The sequence below is a fragment of the Ursus maritimus genome, unplaced genomic scaffold (assembly GCF_017311325.1).
Source record: "Ursus maritimus isolate PB19 unplaced genomic scaffold, ASM1731132v1 scaffold_12, whole genome shotgun sequence".
NCBI classification, from domain to species: domain Eukaryota; kingdom Metazoa; phylum Chordata; class Mammalia; order Carnivora; family Ursidae; genus Ursus; species Ursus maritimus.
Genome location: NW_024423564.1, coordinates 33,529,823 through 33,546,749, shown reverse-complemented (window position 1 = coordinate 33,546,749; position 16,927 = coordinate 33,529,823). Strand labels below are relative to the sequence as shown.

The window sequence follows — 16,927 nt, the reverse complement described above, 5'->3', positions numbered from 1 at the left end:
TGGTCTTTGAGGGCAACAAGAGAGAGAGGAATATTTCCCCAGGCCTAGGAAGAGAACAGAGATCCTAGGGTTCTGTAAAAGGTGGTGTGACCCTTAACCAACTCCCAAGTGCTCCCCCCAGGAATGCCAGGTTCCCCCAAGAGAATGCCAGGTTCTAGTGAATAGCTATATGACACACCAAGACTAAAATTTCAGGGACAACTACAAGGAGCTGAACATTAAAGAACTCCTTCATCTCCTGGGTTACAAAGAGCCACCCAAATGCTGGAGTGATTCTAGTAAGGAGGCAGGATGTCACTAGGACTAAGATTCAGTTTCTTGCCTGTTTGACTACATGTAGCTCACAGGTGGATTTTTTTAGAGCTATCTGGCAGTACTAGTGACTAATCTCAGTCAAGGAGAATTAAGCCTTCTGTTTATAAATATCATGTTTCCAAATTCCATGTTTCCATTTCCATGTTACTATGTTTCCACTACACATGTTATCATGTGTGTAACTTGAGAGTCAGGTACACATATTCCCCCAGAATAACTGCAGCTACAGAGAGGCTGACACATTAGAAAATATTTTAGCTCGTTTTTCTTTATTAATTGATCTCAGAAAATATTGTTCATCTTTTTCTTAGATTCTAATATCACAAAAATAGTTTAATATAAACGGTGACTTCTAACTTTAAGAAATTTAGCTATAATGCTGTAAAGCTTTTCAATTTTTCCTTAAGTTTTAAATTTGTATATATCACTAATTCTTATAAGCTAGTTTCCTTTAGACCTTAGTGTTGCACATATAAAACCAATGCATTACCTTACATTTGTTGGTGTTAAAAAGTCACACAAAACTTGGAAACAAGGCAAAAAAGTAGGTGCCACATTCTTTCGATGACATAAAGTGGTGAAGGCCACCTAGTGATTTTCTAGAGAATGTACTTAGAATCACTGTACAATTGCTTAAAGGACCCACACTTGGTGAAGATATATATATAATATCTATATAACAAATTGTGTGTGTGTGTGTGTGTGTGTATTTAGTGAAATTATATTAACTTGTAGATTTCTGTCCAGCGAAATGGACAGCCCCCCAAATTGTGGTTTATTCTCCTATATCTCACCACAAATTTAACAATTCTTTATTAAACTGTATATCTATTCATATAAAGATATAGATATAAATACAGTCACAGTTATAGATATTTATAGACACAGATATATAGATGTAGATATAGATATAAAGATATGTAACTTTTCAAATGCTATTTGAGCCAGTTTTAACATATCACTGGCTCCCTTATTAATAAGTTGAATAAAATCTTAGATGTTCATTTTATATTTTTATGAAAGTCATAATTTTATCTTTTTGAAAACTATATTTTATAATTCCTAATAAGTCAGCTACTTCACCTTTAAGCCTTCTGGTCCTGGTTCACCTGCAAAACCCTTTTGACCTGGTTTTCCCTAGAAAAGAACAGAAAAAAAGAGATACATTTAATCATTTTCATTTTTGGAAATTTCCAAACATTTATGATATTCAGACCGTTCTATGAGATGAAACACTTCAAAATCACTTGATAAATGCATTTTAGCATACCCATTAGTATCTATTCTACAGTCTTACACTGTCTACTGTGTGCCCTGCACAGTTCTAGGGGTTGGAGATTGAGGAACGCACTAAGCATACCTGCCTTCATAGAGCTTACATTCTAATAAGGATGATACCATTTAATAAAATAAGTAAAATATATAGTATGTTAGGTAGGGGTAAATGTGACGGACATAGGAAGGGAGATATAAACTGTTGTGGGAGTTTTGTTCAAATTTTTGTTAAGATTGCCAAGGAAGACCTCACTGAGAAGATGGCAGTTGAGTAGAGACTTAAAAGGAACAAGTTATATGGCTATCTGAAGAAAGAATATTCCAAGCACAGGAAAAGAACACGTGCAAAGGCCCTGAGGCAAGAATGTGACTGGTGTGTTGAAGAAACCATGAAGAGTCCATGAAGCTGGTGCAGAGTAAGAAAGGAGATTAGTTAAAAGATTAGGTCAAAGAAAGGAATGGGGAATGAGAAGCCAGGTCATATAGGGCCTGGAGGGTTACAATTAGGGCATTGCTTTTTACTCTGAATGAAGCAGGAAGACTTAGAAAAGCTTTGAGAAGATTAGTGTCATTATCTATGTTTTAACAGGATCACTTTGATGCAAGTGTGGGAGCAGGCAGTCCAAAGAGGACTGAAATAATTCAAGTGAAAGATGACCGTGGCATAGACCAGGGTGGTAACAGAGGAGGTTGTGAGTAAAACTGTATATAGTTTGAAGGTAGAGCTAACAAGATTTGCTGACAGGTCAAGTGTAGAATGTGAGAGAAAGAGAAGAATCAAGAATAAACTCAAGATTTTAATCTGAGTAAGAGACTAAATGAAATGAGGAAGACTCTAAGAAGAAAGACTTGGAGGGTAAATTGGGAGCTCAGTTGTGGACCCTGCAGTTTTATAGTCTTGTTAGAAATTTAAAGTAGAGAGATCTTGTGGTAGTTTTACATGTCCAGAGATTCAGAGTAGAAAATTCTGATCTGAACATATGATTTAGGCAATCACCAGCATTCTGATGGTATTTAAAGCCGTTAAGACTGGACCAACACATCTAGGAATGAGTGTAAATAGAAAAGAGATCAAGTCCACAAACAAAGCCCTGGGTTTTGTGGATTTACAAAATTTTGGAATTTGAAGGAATGAGGAAAATATGCAAATTTCCTGCCCAACAGTTAGGAAGAAGATCATGTAAGTGAAGAAAGTGCTTCTAGGAGGAGGATGTGATCTTGTCAAATGACCATTGAATTTAGCAACATGGAAGTCACTGATGACCTTCATAAGATCATTTGTTTTGGAGTGGTGGGGACAAGAATGTTTCAGCAGATAGGGTGAGGAGAAAAACTATAAAGAACATGTATAGGCAATACTTCTGAGAATTTTTTACTGAAAAGGTAAGGAGAAAAAGGTAACGCCTGGAAGAAAACCTGGGATCAATATGTTTTGTTTTATGGTTTTTAAGCTGGAAGAAATAATAGCATCTTTCTTTGCTGATAGGATTGATCCATTAGAGAGAATGAAATTAAGATGCAGGTGAAAGTGGGAAATAGTTGGGTCAATGTTCTTCAGTAGGCACAAGGATAAGATACGTAGTAAACAAGTGGAAGTTTTGACCTTAGCTAGAAAAATGGCCTGTTCATCCACAAAAACAGGAGGGAAGGCCAAGTAAATGGTATAGACAGAGAGGGAGATAGAAGCAATAGTGGAAACTTATAGAGGTTCTCTGAATACTTCAATCTCCTCAGGGAACTAGGATGCAAAGTAATGGGCTAAGAATGAAAATTAGAGAAATGAGTGGAGTTGAGAAGAGAGAAAGTGTAAAATAATAATTAGAAAATTAAAAGTAAATGAGTATGGGGGGCCTTGAGCGGTTAAGCATCTGCCTTTCGGCTCGGGCCATGATCTCAGGTCCTGGGATGGAGTCCCACATCGGGCTCCCTGCTCAGCAGGGAGTCTGCTTCTCCCTCTGCCCCTCCCAACCTTGTGCATGCACTCTCTCTCTCAAATAAATAAATAAAATCTTTTAAAAAAAGAAAAAGAAAAGCAAATGGGTATGGGAATAGAATTCAGAATGCAATCAAAGGGATAATTTAGTGTTTTAAGCATGATGAGGAGGGATGTGAGGTCTCCGATGAGAACAGGAATAATGGAAAGGCAATAGGATCAATGGATTAAAATTCCTTCTGGAACTGTTGGATTGGTTACAAGAGAGAATGACTAGAAAGAAAGGAGATTATGGTTGGGGAACGAGAAGTTTGAAAATAAGGAGAAGCTGCTATTACTGGTAATGACAGGGTAAAGGCTATGACTATAGAAGGTAGTACAGAAAGAGTAGAGAATACGATCACTGAAGGAGTGGAAGTCAAAATCCTAGATATTGGGTAGATCAATCCATAGTATGTGGTTTCTAGTATCAAACAACTGATATCTGATTATACAAAATTTGATTAAGGAGATCACTATGCCTCAATCAATGTGTGTGACAAATTCAAAACTAAGAGTAAAAAAAGTGTGTGGGGGGTGATTGTTACATAGAATACTAACTTATAATACCTATCAGGTATTACAGATTTGGAATTTATTACTCCTATCCATTAACAAATACTCTTATTTTTCCTTCTTAAAACAAAACAAACAAAACAAAACAATCCTCCAGCTTTTATTGTATTTTGACTACATATAAAAACTTTAGCAACTTAAAAATTATATTTAGGACCTCTATCAAAAAAGTTGCTCTAATTTTTACCTCTGCCTTGCTTCGAATTCTCTAGTGGCTTTCTACCAAGCACAGAGTAAAGCAAAGTATCAAAAATCATCCTACTATTGTTAAATATCAATTGCTCTCTAATCAGAGATAGGAGAAGAAATGTAATTAAGAGCCTAAATTCTTAGATTTGTCTATGATATTTACAGAAAATTTTAAAATAATACACTTTATTCCATTGTTTTGGAAAAAGCCTTTGTGAGAATATTTCTTTCATCTCTAATAATGTGATACTCACTCAAGCATTACAGTAGATTAAGAAATAGTTATACATCATATCTACATTATGAAAGGAATCTCTCTGGAATCTGTATCAGCACATTAAAAATCTCTTTGAAGTCAAGAGATTCAGGGCATCAGTGCTGGCGTCATTACTTCTGGTCCTGTTTAAGTTCTGCCATACTAGGTTTATCTTGAGCATGTTATGCTTGAGCATGTAATAATAAGGCCTTAGACTAATATTCTAAAAATGTGGTCAATATCCTGTAGGGTTGTTTTCAGGATTAGAGATGATTCATGTGACATACTTAGAGCAATACTAGGCTTAAATTGATCTTCGACCAATAGTAGCAACAATAGTTATACATATTAAGACTGAGTTGATAAGAGGCAAACATGGTTCTCCTGTTTTCTAGAGAAGTAAATTTCAAATAACATCAATTATACTGGGCTCAAATAACAATAGCCTTTCTGTTATATATAGTTTCGTATATGTGCTAGTAAGGTAAAGGTGAAAAAGAAAGATGTATTGTTTCCTTAAATGTAAAAATGTTTTAAGAACCTGCATGTTATGATGTTCTCAAGAAAAAAGAATGAGATGTATTTCACGTGAGTATAATGACGTTTCTTAAAATAAATGTGATACACACACCTTAATTATTTCATAATAATGTAAGCTTTGGTCATGCATGCCCAAATTCTTAACTCATTTTCAGAATTTGAAAACAGGTAATTCATATCTTACCACAAAATATTATCTGAAGAAAAAGTTGACAGAAAATACATCTTATTTAGTTTCCATAATTTTACTGGCACACTTAGAAAACAGAAAATCCCATAATATCACTAAAATGGCTAAGGTATTTAGCTTTCTATTACATTTTGAGAAACTTTTTAATAAGCACAAATTACAAAGACCATAAAACTACTGAAGGAAAAGCAAATATGTGTAGTAGGCATATCATTTAAAATATTGCTGGGAAATTCCAGTTATAGGCCTATATTATTTGGAGGGATTGTATGGTTATAGTGTTTATTGTCCTTTATTATAACTTAAAATTTGGTGCTATTAAAAGACATTCACAGAACAGTTATTTTAAGAGAGGCACTTTTTGAAAAGTATTTATATGATACCTACTCTTGGCCCCAGTTCTCCAAAGGGTCCAATTGGTCCTTCTTCTCCCTTAAAAAAGAAAAAAAAAATCAGAATTTATCATGGGCTGAAATAAGTATTTAAAAAGGTAAACCCTTATTCTATTTATTCTGAAATCTGGAACCCACTGAGATGTGATGAAAATAAAGCTGTGACTTTCTTGTATTTTATTTTTAAAAAAGATTTTATTTATTTGAGAGAGAGAGAGAAAGAGAGAGAGACCAAGCAAGAGTGGCGGGATGGGGAGGAGGGGCAGAGGGAAAAGCAGACTCCCTGCTGAGTGGGGAGCTGGAAGTGGGGCTGGATCTCAGGATCCTGAGATCATAACTTCAGCCCAAGTCAGATGCTTAACCTACCCTACCTTCCCACCCAGGTGCCCCAACTTTCTTGTATTTTATTGTGCCATCCCATAGCATTTTAATATTTTGAGTGACAACCCCACATCTGCCCTAAATGGGACATGCACTATTTGACTGTTTTTAAATTGGTAGATGATAAAAGTTATATATAGAAAGTTGAGAATGAATAAGAGTGAAAATGATTAGGGTTTCTATTACAAAATCAGGATATCTGAAAGGGGGTTAATATCTAAAACATATGAAGAATTTATACAACTCAACACCAAAAGCCCAAATAATCCAATTAAAAATGAGGACCTGAATAGACATTTTCCCAAAGATGACACACAGATGGCCAACAGACATATGAAAAGATGCTCAGCATTCTTAATCATCAGGAAAATGCACATCAAAACCACAACAAAGATTAGAAATCACTGAAATCATAAATTAAGGATAACCTTTACTTTCTTGGGCTCAATATCTCTCCCACACAGAGAGGAACTCAATTAAATTCTTAATAGATGGAAATCAACACACATTGGTATATTAAAAAGTTATTGGTACAGAACATGTTTGCTCTTGGCACATTTTAATACTTCACTTATTCAATAAATATGCTTTTGAGTCTTAGTTCTGTTTTCAGTCTTAAAGATACAAAGGTATATTGGATCCTACTGAATGGAGTTAATGTCTAGAGCTTTTTCTTGACTAACTTATAGGTCCAATATTCTTTGGGTGAAACCAGTTATAATGTCATAAAAATACAAAATCTTGTGCATTCTTCTAAGGATCAAAATATGTATGAGTGAATAGAGAATACAGAAACATAAAAAAAGAATTTTTATATATTATTCTCTAAGAAAATTCAAAAGTAATATTTTTATTACATTTATTGACATATTTTCTAAAGCATACTGACTTTTCATCTTTAAATAAAAAGTTGATTACCATATCTGAATAGCATCCATAGACCTATTTAGCATCATGTATTCTATTTTATTTATTTGATCAACAAACATTTTGCTCAATTCACAATTCAATTAAAATAAAATTTACTAGGTCATAAATATAAAACAGATACAAATAGCAAATATATATTCTAGTACATACGAGTGAGATTCTAGCTCATATTCTTCAGATATTCCATGAAGATCACTGACATAAATTACTTAATCAATTCACAACACTGAAAATCATTCCAAATTCCATTTCATAACTGCCAATATAAAACAGTAACCTGAAATCCTCTATGGCAAAAACTGCCCACACTAAAGCAATGTTTTCCTTTAAACAAAAAATAAAAAGGGAAAATTTGAACTAAAACAATTACTGACTGGATATTTATTTCTTCCCATACCTGAAGTCCTTTGAGACCAGGAGGTCCAGGAGGTCCCCTATTTCCAAGGAGTCCCTATAAAAGCAATGTAAGCACAAATAATAAAAACTGTAGCTCAATTAATATTTTTCAATCAGCATTAATCGAGATGTCCAATACAATTTGGTACCATTCCTTTCCCATTATTAAGTTATTAAAATGAGGTCAGAGGGTAGGTGAGCAGAAAACCACAGGACGTCCAAAAAAATGGGAAATGTAGGATAAACTTATTTTTTAAAGTATGTTGGTGTTCAAATAATCTGCTCAGTATGTTACTCTTCAACCAGATACTCAGAAAAAGTACTTCTGAATTTAAAGCCATGAGTACAATTGTTAATTTGATAGTAGTACAATAAATACGTAACAGAGTATCCACAAAGTCTAAAGACAGGTGGAAGCAATATGCGCTATTTTAATATCTGTTAAGAGACTAGCAGAATCCAGAACACATTAGTTGCACTACATGTTCCTCAGCTTATTTCCCTTCTTAATACAAACTGGTAAAAAGAGGGCAATTTGCAAAAGAAAGTAACAATCTTAATGTGATTAGGAATTTCACGATTAAAAAAAACCCTTTTGTTAATCAAAATCAATGTTGTTAAAAATCAAATGCTCTCTGAATAAAAATTTATTAAAGTCACTTAAAAAAAATCTTCCTACTTTAGAAAACACCCTACAGTATCTATTTAACATGGTGACATTTTTCTTACTCAGTTCTGTTCCCCTAACTATACAATGTGTCAGCAAAGTTTTAAGTTAAATCTCTTTTAAAAACTACCTTTTGCATTATTGCTTTTAGTGATTCTATAACCATTAAAAGATTTTTATCTAATTTTTAAGTGTAGTAAATATCTATGCCAAATAGTGAATCTATCCAGGTGGGATTAATCTTTAGTTCCAAAATGCAGCAGGGTGATAAACTGCACAAGAATCTTGTCTTCCTGTTATACCTTGCTCTATCATTGCTATGTTCTAATATAAACAAAAAATGAAAAACTCTTGGTCGATTTAACAGTCTATAATATATTATCACAAGCTCATGTATATAGCACCATTTAAGAAACTGTATGACTTTAGGCAATAACATTTTTGTGCAGCTATCTTATTTTTTTATTGGAAGAGATGGATTAGATTATTGAAACGGGTGTATGTTGTTTGATGCAAATCCAACATACATTCACAAAAGCACCCTAATTTTACTTAGGGAAACACTGTCTCCTCATTCAGCCCACATGATTGAGGACAGGTGAGTCCACCCCTGAGTAAATTTGAGGGTTGACATGTACCTAAGTTGGTCAGCATATTCTAAGCCCTAGAAACAGTGATTGGTTCAGTAATGAGCCAGAAACCCAACTCGATCTAACTAAAGGAGATTTTGGACTACAGTGGAACAGCTGGGAGTAGCATTAAGGATGATGTAAACCTAAAGAGTGGGAAACCATGAAGCGGAGAGAGGCTGAGAATGAAATCCATAAATTAACAAATGAAAAGAGCAGGAGTAATTGGATTCTAATGATATTGTTTGTGGTCCTGGATTTAGTTGTTTGAATTCCTAAACTTTTCTCATATTTATAGAATCACGTTTAAATTGTGTTTTCGTTACTTATAACTAAAAGAATTCTGACTGATAAAATGATTTCTAACTCTTAAATATCCAAAAATACTCTTCTAGATCTCTAAGTGATAGGTTTTAAGTACTCAGACTGATGTAAAGTATGGAATCAGAATGCTCTGATATTTCCATTCCATCACAGGACAGCTAATCCTTAATTACTTAATTCATCGTTCATTCATTTTTTTCATCCAACATTTATTAATTTTCTACTATGCATTAGGTCCAATAAACAGCACAGCATTTGGCCCTGAGTATACAAAGACAAAACACAGTTCCTATTCTCAATGAATTCATAATTTCTTAAGGATGATGACACTTTAAAATAAAAATTAGTAAACAAGAGTTGTAATAGAAGTAGAAGCAGAAGCAAAGTATAATGGGAACTTACATGAAAGAGCAAAATCTTTTCTGGGAGGGTCAGAAATTTTTTAACGTTTGCGAATAATTCTGTGTTGAATTATGATAGGCTAATAAAAACTTATAGCATAAAATAAGCAGACACCACAAACTTATTAACAACTTCTGGGGTTCAAAAGATATTGATGAATATACAATTCTAGATTTCTGTGTATGTGTAAGAAGCTGGCTCAGCTCCATATCCAGGGTGTAACTAAGAGAGGGCTGAGTGACCAAAGAAAACCAGGTTCCTCTATTCTCTCATTGCAGCTATTTACTCTGCACAAGTGGTACCACTGACCAAGAAACAAAAAATGACTTTCAGATAAACCCCTTTTCCTTTATCTTCCAAGACCAACTTACAAACTTAAAAGAGTTATAAAAGCTGAGTTAAAAAAAAAAAGAACTAGTTATAAGCTCTTTATAAGAAACACACATAAAACAAAAATAAAGGGAGATTTAAAGTCCAAAAAAGTAGAAAAAGATATTCGAGATTCACCAGCCCAAAAATAGCTGAAATAATCACATTAATGTAAGATATAACAGATTTTAAGGTAAAACAGATTATTACAGTTAAGAGGGTCACCAAATGATAAAAGGCTGAGATTAAAGAGATTAAAGGCTCTCAATTTTTATGCAACTAATAAATTCCAAATACATGAAGTAAAAACTAATAAATAAAGATAAATTGAAAAATCTAAAATTAGAGAGGGAAATTTTAACACATCTCTCAGAAATTAATAGATCCAGCGGATAAAAACCAGTAGAAATAGAGAAGACTGAAATAGCAAAATCACTTAATCTAAAGGCCATATGTAGAACACTGAATCCCCAAGTTGGAGTTTACAAATTCTTTACAAGCACATGTGGAAGATTTGTGAAAACTGACCTCAAGAAAGAAAGAAGGCCGTAAATGTCTATCAACAGTTGTATCGATTAAACAATTATATCTACATGGTGGGTTACTATTAAGCAGTAAAAATAAATAAACTGTAATTATATACATCAACCTAGAATACAGGAAAAAGGTCATTGAAGAATTTATGTAGTGTGATTCCATCTATATGAATTTCCAAAAAAAGCAAAATAACAAATATTGTGAGAGTGTATACACAGATGGTAAAAGTATGGCAAAAACAAGAGAGGGGTCATCTATAAATGGAAGAAGGGAAGAGACAGATGTGATTAGTGAGGGATACTCAAGAAGCTTATAATGGTCTATTTCTTAATGTTAATACAGTTTGTTTTATTATCATTGTTTAAACTGTGTGCATATATCATATTTGTTATGTTAAATACACAAATTATTTTTTTAATTTGGAATATATAGAATCTGAAGTCAAGTCAGGACTTGAATTCCAGCTCTGAAGATTCCTAGGGCTATAACCTGAGTTTCCTTATCTATAGAATCATGTTACCATCATTATCATAAGGTTGTTACAATAAAGAAAAGGGTACCTTGAATATAACAGGGATGCAATAAATATTAGTTTCATTCTCCTTATGCACTGAGCATTGATTAGTGTTTGCAACAGTCTTTGAACTGAAATTGCACTTATCTACCTTATATATTCACCATATTCATATTTATAATTTGCTACTGTTATTCTTCAAACATCTTTCATCATTTCACTCCTCTCAAAATCTTCCATAGAGTAAAAGAGTAGAATTTTTGTATATAACTGGAGTTAAGTTGTTATCAGCTCAAAATAGATTGTTATAAGAGGCTTTAATCAAGCCCCACTGTAACCAGAAAGAAAGTATCTATGAAAGATACACAAAAGAAAACAAGAAAGGAATCAAAGCATGTCACCATAAAAATTCAACGAAACACACCTGAAGACAGCAAGAGAGGAGAAGAGGAACAAAGAAGCTATAAGACAAAACAACTGCAATTAACAAAATGGCAATAGTAAGTCTTTCCTTATTAGTAATTACTTTAACTGTAAATGAATTAAAGTCTGCATTCAAAAGACTTAGTGTGGCTGAATGGATTTAAAAAAAGATCCAACTATATGATATCTACAAGAGACACACTTTGAATTTAATGACATACGTCAGATGAAAGTGAAACATGGAAAAAGACATCTAATGCAAATGATAACCAAAAGAAAGCAAAAAAAAAAAAAAAGACTAAGTCAAAAACTGTCATAAGAGACAAAGAAGAACACTAACTAATGACAAAGGGTCAATTTGCCAGGAAGACATAACAATTATAAATAAATAAGCACCCAATATCAGATACCCAAATGCATGAAGCAATTATTGACAGAACTGAAGGAAGAATGAGAAACAGAATAAATGCAAGAGATTCCAATGCCCTATTTTCAATAATTGATAGAACAACCAGACAGAAGATCAATACATCTTCTAGGAACATAAGACTTGAACAACACTAAAAATCAAATGGACCTAATAAACATATAAAGAACATTCCACTCAAAGCAGAATACACTTTCTTTCAAGCACATATGGAACATTTGCCAGCACAGATCACATAGATCACATTTTAAGCCACAAAACAAGTCTTAACACATATAATACAATTGAAATTATACCAACTATCCTTTCTGACCTCAATGAAATGAAACTAGAAATCAATAGCAGAAGGAAAACTGGAAAAGTCACAGATAGAAGAAACTAAACAACACACCCCTGAAGAACCAACGGGTCAAAGAAGAAATCAAAAGGGAAATTAGAAAATATCTTGGGACAAATAGGAATAAGAACACAATATACCTCAATTTATGGGATGCATAAAAGCAGTACTAAGAGCAAATTTTAAAATCATAAACACCTGAATTAAAAAAGAAGAACGATCTCAAATAAGCCTCAGGAAACTAGAAAAAGAACAAACTAAGACCAAAGTTAAGATATAAAAGGAAATAATAAAAATTAGAGCAGAAATAAGTGAATAGAGAATAGGAAAACAATAGAAAAAATCAAAACTAAAGGTCATTTTTAAAAAAATCAACAAAATTGACAAACATTTAGCTAGACTAACAAAAAGACAAGACTTAAATAAGATAAAAAATGAAAGAGGATCATAAGATACTAATATGAACAACTGCACACCAACATTTTGGATAACCTAGAAAACACAGATAAAACTCCTAGAAACATATATCCTACCAAAACTGAATCATGAAGAAATACAAAATCCCTCAGATCTCTAACTAATAAGGAGATTGAATCAATAATAAAAAACCTCCCAGCCAGGAAAAGCATACAACCCAATGATTTCACAGGGGAATTCTACCAAACATTAAAAAAAAAAAAAAAAAAAAAAAAAAAGAATTAATGTAAATCCTTTTCAAACTCTTTCAAAAAGCTGAAGAGTAGGGAACACATCCAAACACATTTTATGAGGCCAGCATTACTCTGATACCAAAGCCAGACAAGATATTACAAGAAAAGAAAATTATATGCCAAATTCTCTGATGAATATTAGTGTAAAAATCCTCAAAAAAATACTAGCAAAATGAATCTGACAACACATTGAAGGATCATACACCATAACCAAATGGGATTCATCCCTGGGATATAAGAATGGTTTATACATGAAAATCAACGAATGTGATACACCACATTAACAGAACAAAAGATAAAAATAACATAATCATGTCAATAGATACAGAAAAAGTATTCAACAAAATTTAGTACCCTCCTTTTATGGTAAAACACTCGACAAACTAAAACTAGGAGGAAAGTACCTCAACCTAATAAAGGTCATATATGGAAAGCCCACAGCTTATATTATACTCAACAGTGGAAAACTGAGAGCTTTCCTCTAAGATTAGGAACAAGGCAAGAATGCCCATTCCCACCACTTCTATCCAACATAGTATTAGAAGTCCTAGATACAGCAATTAATCAAGAAAGAAAAAAAAATGCACCCACGAAGGAAAGAAAAAGTAAAATTTCTGTTCACAGATGACATCATCTCATATGTAGAAATCCTAAAGCTGTTACCAACATATTGTTTAGAACTAATAAATGAATTCAACGAAGTTGCAGAATACAAAATCAACATACAAAAATCAGTTGCATTTGTATATATTGACAACATTGAAAAGGAAATTAAGAAAACAAGCCCATTTACCATACCATCACAAATAATAAAATACTTAGGAATACACTTAACCAAGGTGAAAGACTTATACACTGAAAATTACAAAACATTGCTGACAGAAATTATAGATGACACAAACAGTGTAAAGATATATCATGTTCATGGACTGGAAGACTTCATACTGTTAAAACACTCATACTACCAAAAGCAATCTACAGAATCAATGCAATCTCTTGCAAGGGCTCAATGGCAAATACAGAAAAAGTAATTCTATTACTCATAAGGAACCAAAAGGACCCTGAATAGCCGAAACAATCTTGAGAAAGAAGAATGCTGGAGGTCTCACATTTCTTGACTTCAAAATATATTAAAATGTTATAATAAAACACTTTGGTACCACTATAAAGACAGATATATAGGCCAATGAAACAGAACAGAGTACTCAGAAATAAAACCACACATATATGATCAAATAGTTTTTAACAAGAATGCTAAGACTATACAATGGGAAAAAGATACTCTCTTCCACAAATGGTATTAGGAGAGCTGGATATGTAAATTGGACCCTTCTCTTACACCATACACATGAATCAACTAAAAAATGGGTTAAAGACTTAAATATAAGACCTGAAACCATAAAAGTCCTAGAAGAAAACAGACAGAAAGCTCCATTACGTTGGTCTTGGAATGATTTTTTGGATTTCACACAAGCGCAAAGGCAACAAAAGCAGAAAAAGACTAGTAAATACTTCTGCACAGAAAGAAAACAACGTAGTGAAAAGGCAGCTTACAGAATGGGAGAAAATATGTGTGAGCCATAAATCTGGTAAGCGTTTAATATCTAAAATATATAAGGAACTCCTACAACCCAACAGCAAAAACCAAATAACCCAATTAAAATAATGGCCAAAGGACTTTAACAGAAATTTCTCCAAATAAAACATAAAAATGACCAAGTGTATGTAAAAATGTTCAACATAACTAATCATTAGGGAAATGCAGATCAAAGCCACAAAGAGATATCACCTCATACCTGTGAGAATGAGTATTATAAACAAACAAACAGAAAATAAATGTTGAGAGGATGCAGAGAAATTAGAACTCTTAGGCACTGTTGGCAGGGACTCACAACAGTGCAACCACTATGGAAAACTGTGTGGAGACCCTCCAAAAATTAAAAACAGAACTAACATATGATCCAGCCATCCCACTTCTGGGTATGTATCCAAAATAATTGAAAGTATTAGCTCAAAGAGGTAACTGCATTTCCATGTTCAATGCAGCATTATACAAGAGCCCATAGAGGAAACAACCTAAACAACCATTGATGGATGACTGCATAAAGAAAATGTGGATATTTAGACTATTGGCCAATGCACTGCTATTTAGCCTTAAAAAAGAAGGAAATTCTAACATATGCTACATCATGGATGAACCTTGAAGACTTTATGCTAAGGGAAATAAACCAGTCACAGGAGGACAAATAATGTATAATTTTACGTATATGAGGTGACTAAAATAGTCATCGTCCTAGAAGCAGAAAGTAGGATGATGATTGCCAGATGTTGGAGGAGGTAGAAATACAGGGTTGCTGTTCAGTGGGTACAGACTTTCAGACATGCAAGATAAAAATGGTCTAGAGATTTTCTGTACAACAATATGCATATAGTTAACATCACTGTACTATACACTCAAAAATTTGTTGAGAGTAAATTTTATGTTATGTGTTTTTATTACTACAACAAAAAAAAATTCTTCCATGAGCCTATTGGCTTATTAGCATTTAAACTTCTCAGCTTTATATTTAAGATATGTCACAATCTGACTTCTAACTTCTTTTTAAGGCAGGTGGGTTTACTTCTGTCCTCCATCCCTGTGTTCATTTTTGTATCTCTCCTTCCTTGACTCTACTTGGCCAAATGCAGCCCATCCAACTATAAATCCTAATTTTTCTGTAAAGTTTCTCAGAAAAATGGCCACATTAGTCATTCTTTCCCCTTCCCCTGAGCTCCTTATTGTTCACTTATGTGCTGCCTAGTTATGCTTTTTTAACTTGTCACATGTGGAAATCTCACGCTTTCAGAAAATCATAAGTTCCTAGCAGAAGACCATGTTTTAATCTTGTTTTCAAGTAATTGCTTAACACAGTACATTGCTCATTGTACAAACCTGTAAGTATTTCTTAGCTGACTAAATGAAGTCCGGAGAATAAAATGATAAATAATATCAGAAACCTTGATTTAGCAAATTAAATATGAGTCAGGGTGGAGTCCAGGTGATCTTAGAAAACTAGTTAGAGTTATACATTTTCCTCTTACACGTTAGCTCACCTCTGTACAGATGATCACATGACATATTTTAATAATTCAGTGTGAAGGCTATTTCCATATATTGTGTAACATAACTTCACCAATAGTAGGCTTTCTCTAAAAACTTATCAGAGATGTTATGCAGTAGAAAATAACAGCCTGTTTTACCATCCCTAATTCCATAGTCAAAGTAACAACGCAAATCATTATAGCAACAAATAAATTATTCCTCTGTTTACTAGAGAACAGAGAATATTTATTGGGTACTCACTTCCTGCAGTAAGCAGCAAAGGATGTGGTTTTTCTAATGTTGTGGGATGCTTGAAAGCAGATGGCCAAATTGGGCAGCTCTTAAAAAACACTCGCTAAACTGTGTTTTGTATCTATATGCACATATACACATACATTCTCGCAATCAATAGAATTATAATCAACACAAGTTTCCAGTCTTAGTTTGAGGTTTTTAGTCAACTGGCAGAAAATGAAGAGAAAATAAAAGGCTTCTTTAGAGCTGTGCCAAATTGCTCTGGAAAGAACCCAATTGGTTTACAAATAGGGTAACCATGTATTTCACATAGAGTACACATAATTGTCTTGATGACCACCTTGAATAGCCTCAATGGAGCTTTAGCAATTTATATTGTCCCTACTTTCCAAACAAGATATGTATATTAAAATAAAGGAAGTTTTAAGATGCTTCTATGACACAGTGCATGCTACTAAAGAAACTCATCATGCTAATAGGGTCAGTATGTTTGACTCTTTTTTCCCCTTCTGTTTCTAGAAACAACTTCAATAAAAATAGGAAGCACCAAGAAGAAAAACATAACCAGACCCCTCTTAAACTACAAGACAAAATTACATCCCTCTTTCTTTAAAATTTTCTGGTTCTTTTCATTTTTTCTGAAATATTATTTAAAATTCAATGATATATAAAGAATCAATTAGTCTAATGACTTTGGTGCTGATGGGGCTGCAAGTTCATGTTTACTGAATAAATTTAGATAAAGAATCCACAAAGTGATTATTACTCATTGGAAGTTCAACCATTGGTATTCACTAAAATGTCTGGTTTTCAGGGGTTTTGTCTCACTTTTAAATAAT

The 16,927-nt window shown here is 33.3% G+C and overlaps 1 protein-coding gene across 1 annotated transcript in view; it reads right to left on the bottom strand.

Moving 5' to 3' along the window:
- COL24A1 (collagen type XXIV alpha 1 chain) overlaps positions 1–16,927 on the bottom strand; it is a 341,448-nt gene that overhangs the window by 195,652 nt on the left and 128,869 nt on the right. Inside the window, exons 20-22 of the mRNA XM_008690817.1 lie at positions 7,414–7,467; positions 5,701–5,745; positions 1,399–1,452 (exon numbers count right to left, since the gene is read on the bottom strand). Coding sequence (XP_008689039.1) covers positions 1,399–1,452; positions 5,701–5,745; positions 7,414–7,467 — 153 coding nt within the window. The remainder of the gene's footprint in view (positions 1–1,398; positions 1,453–5,700; positions 5,746–7,413; positions 7,468–16,927) is intronic.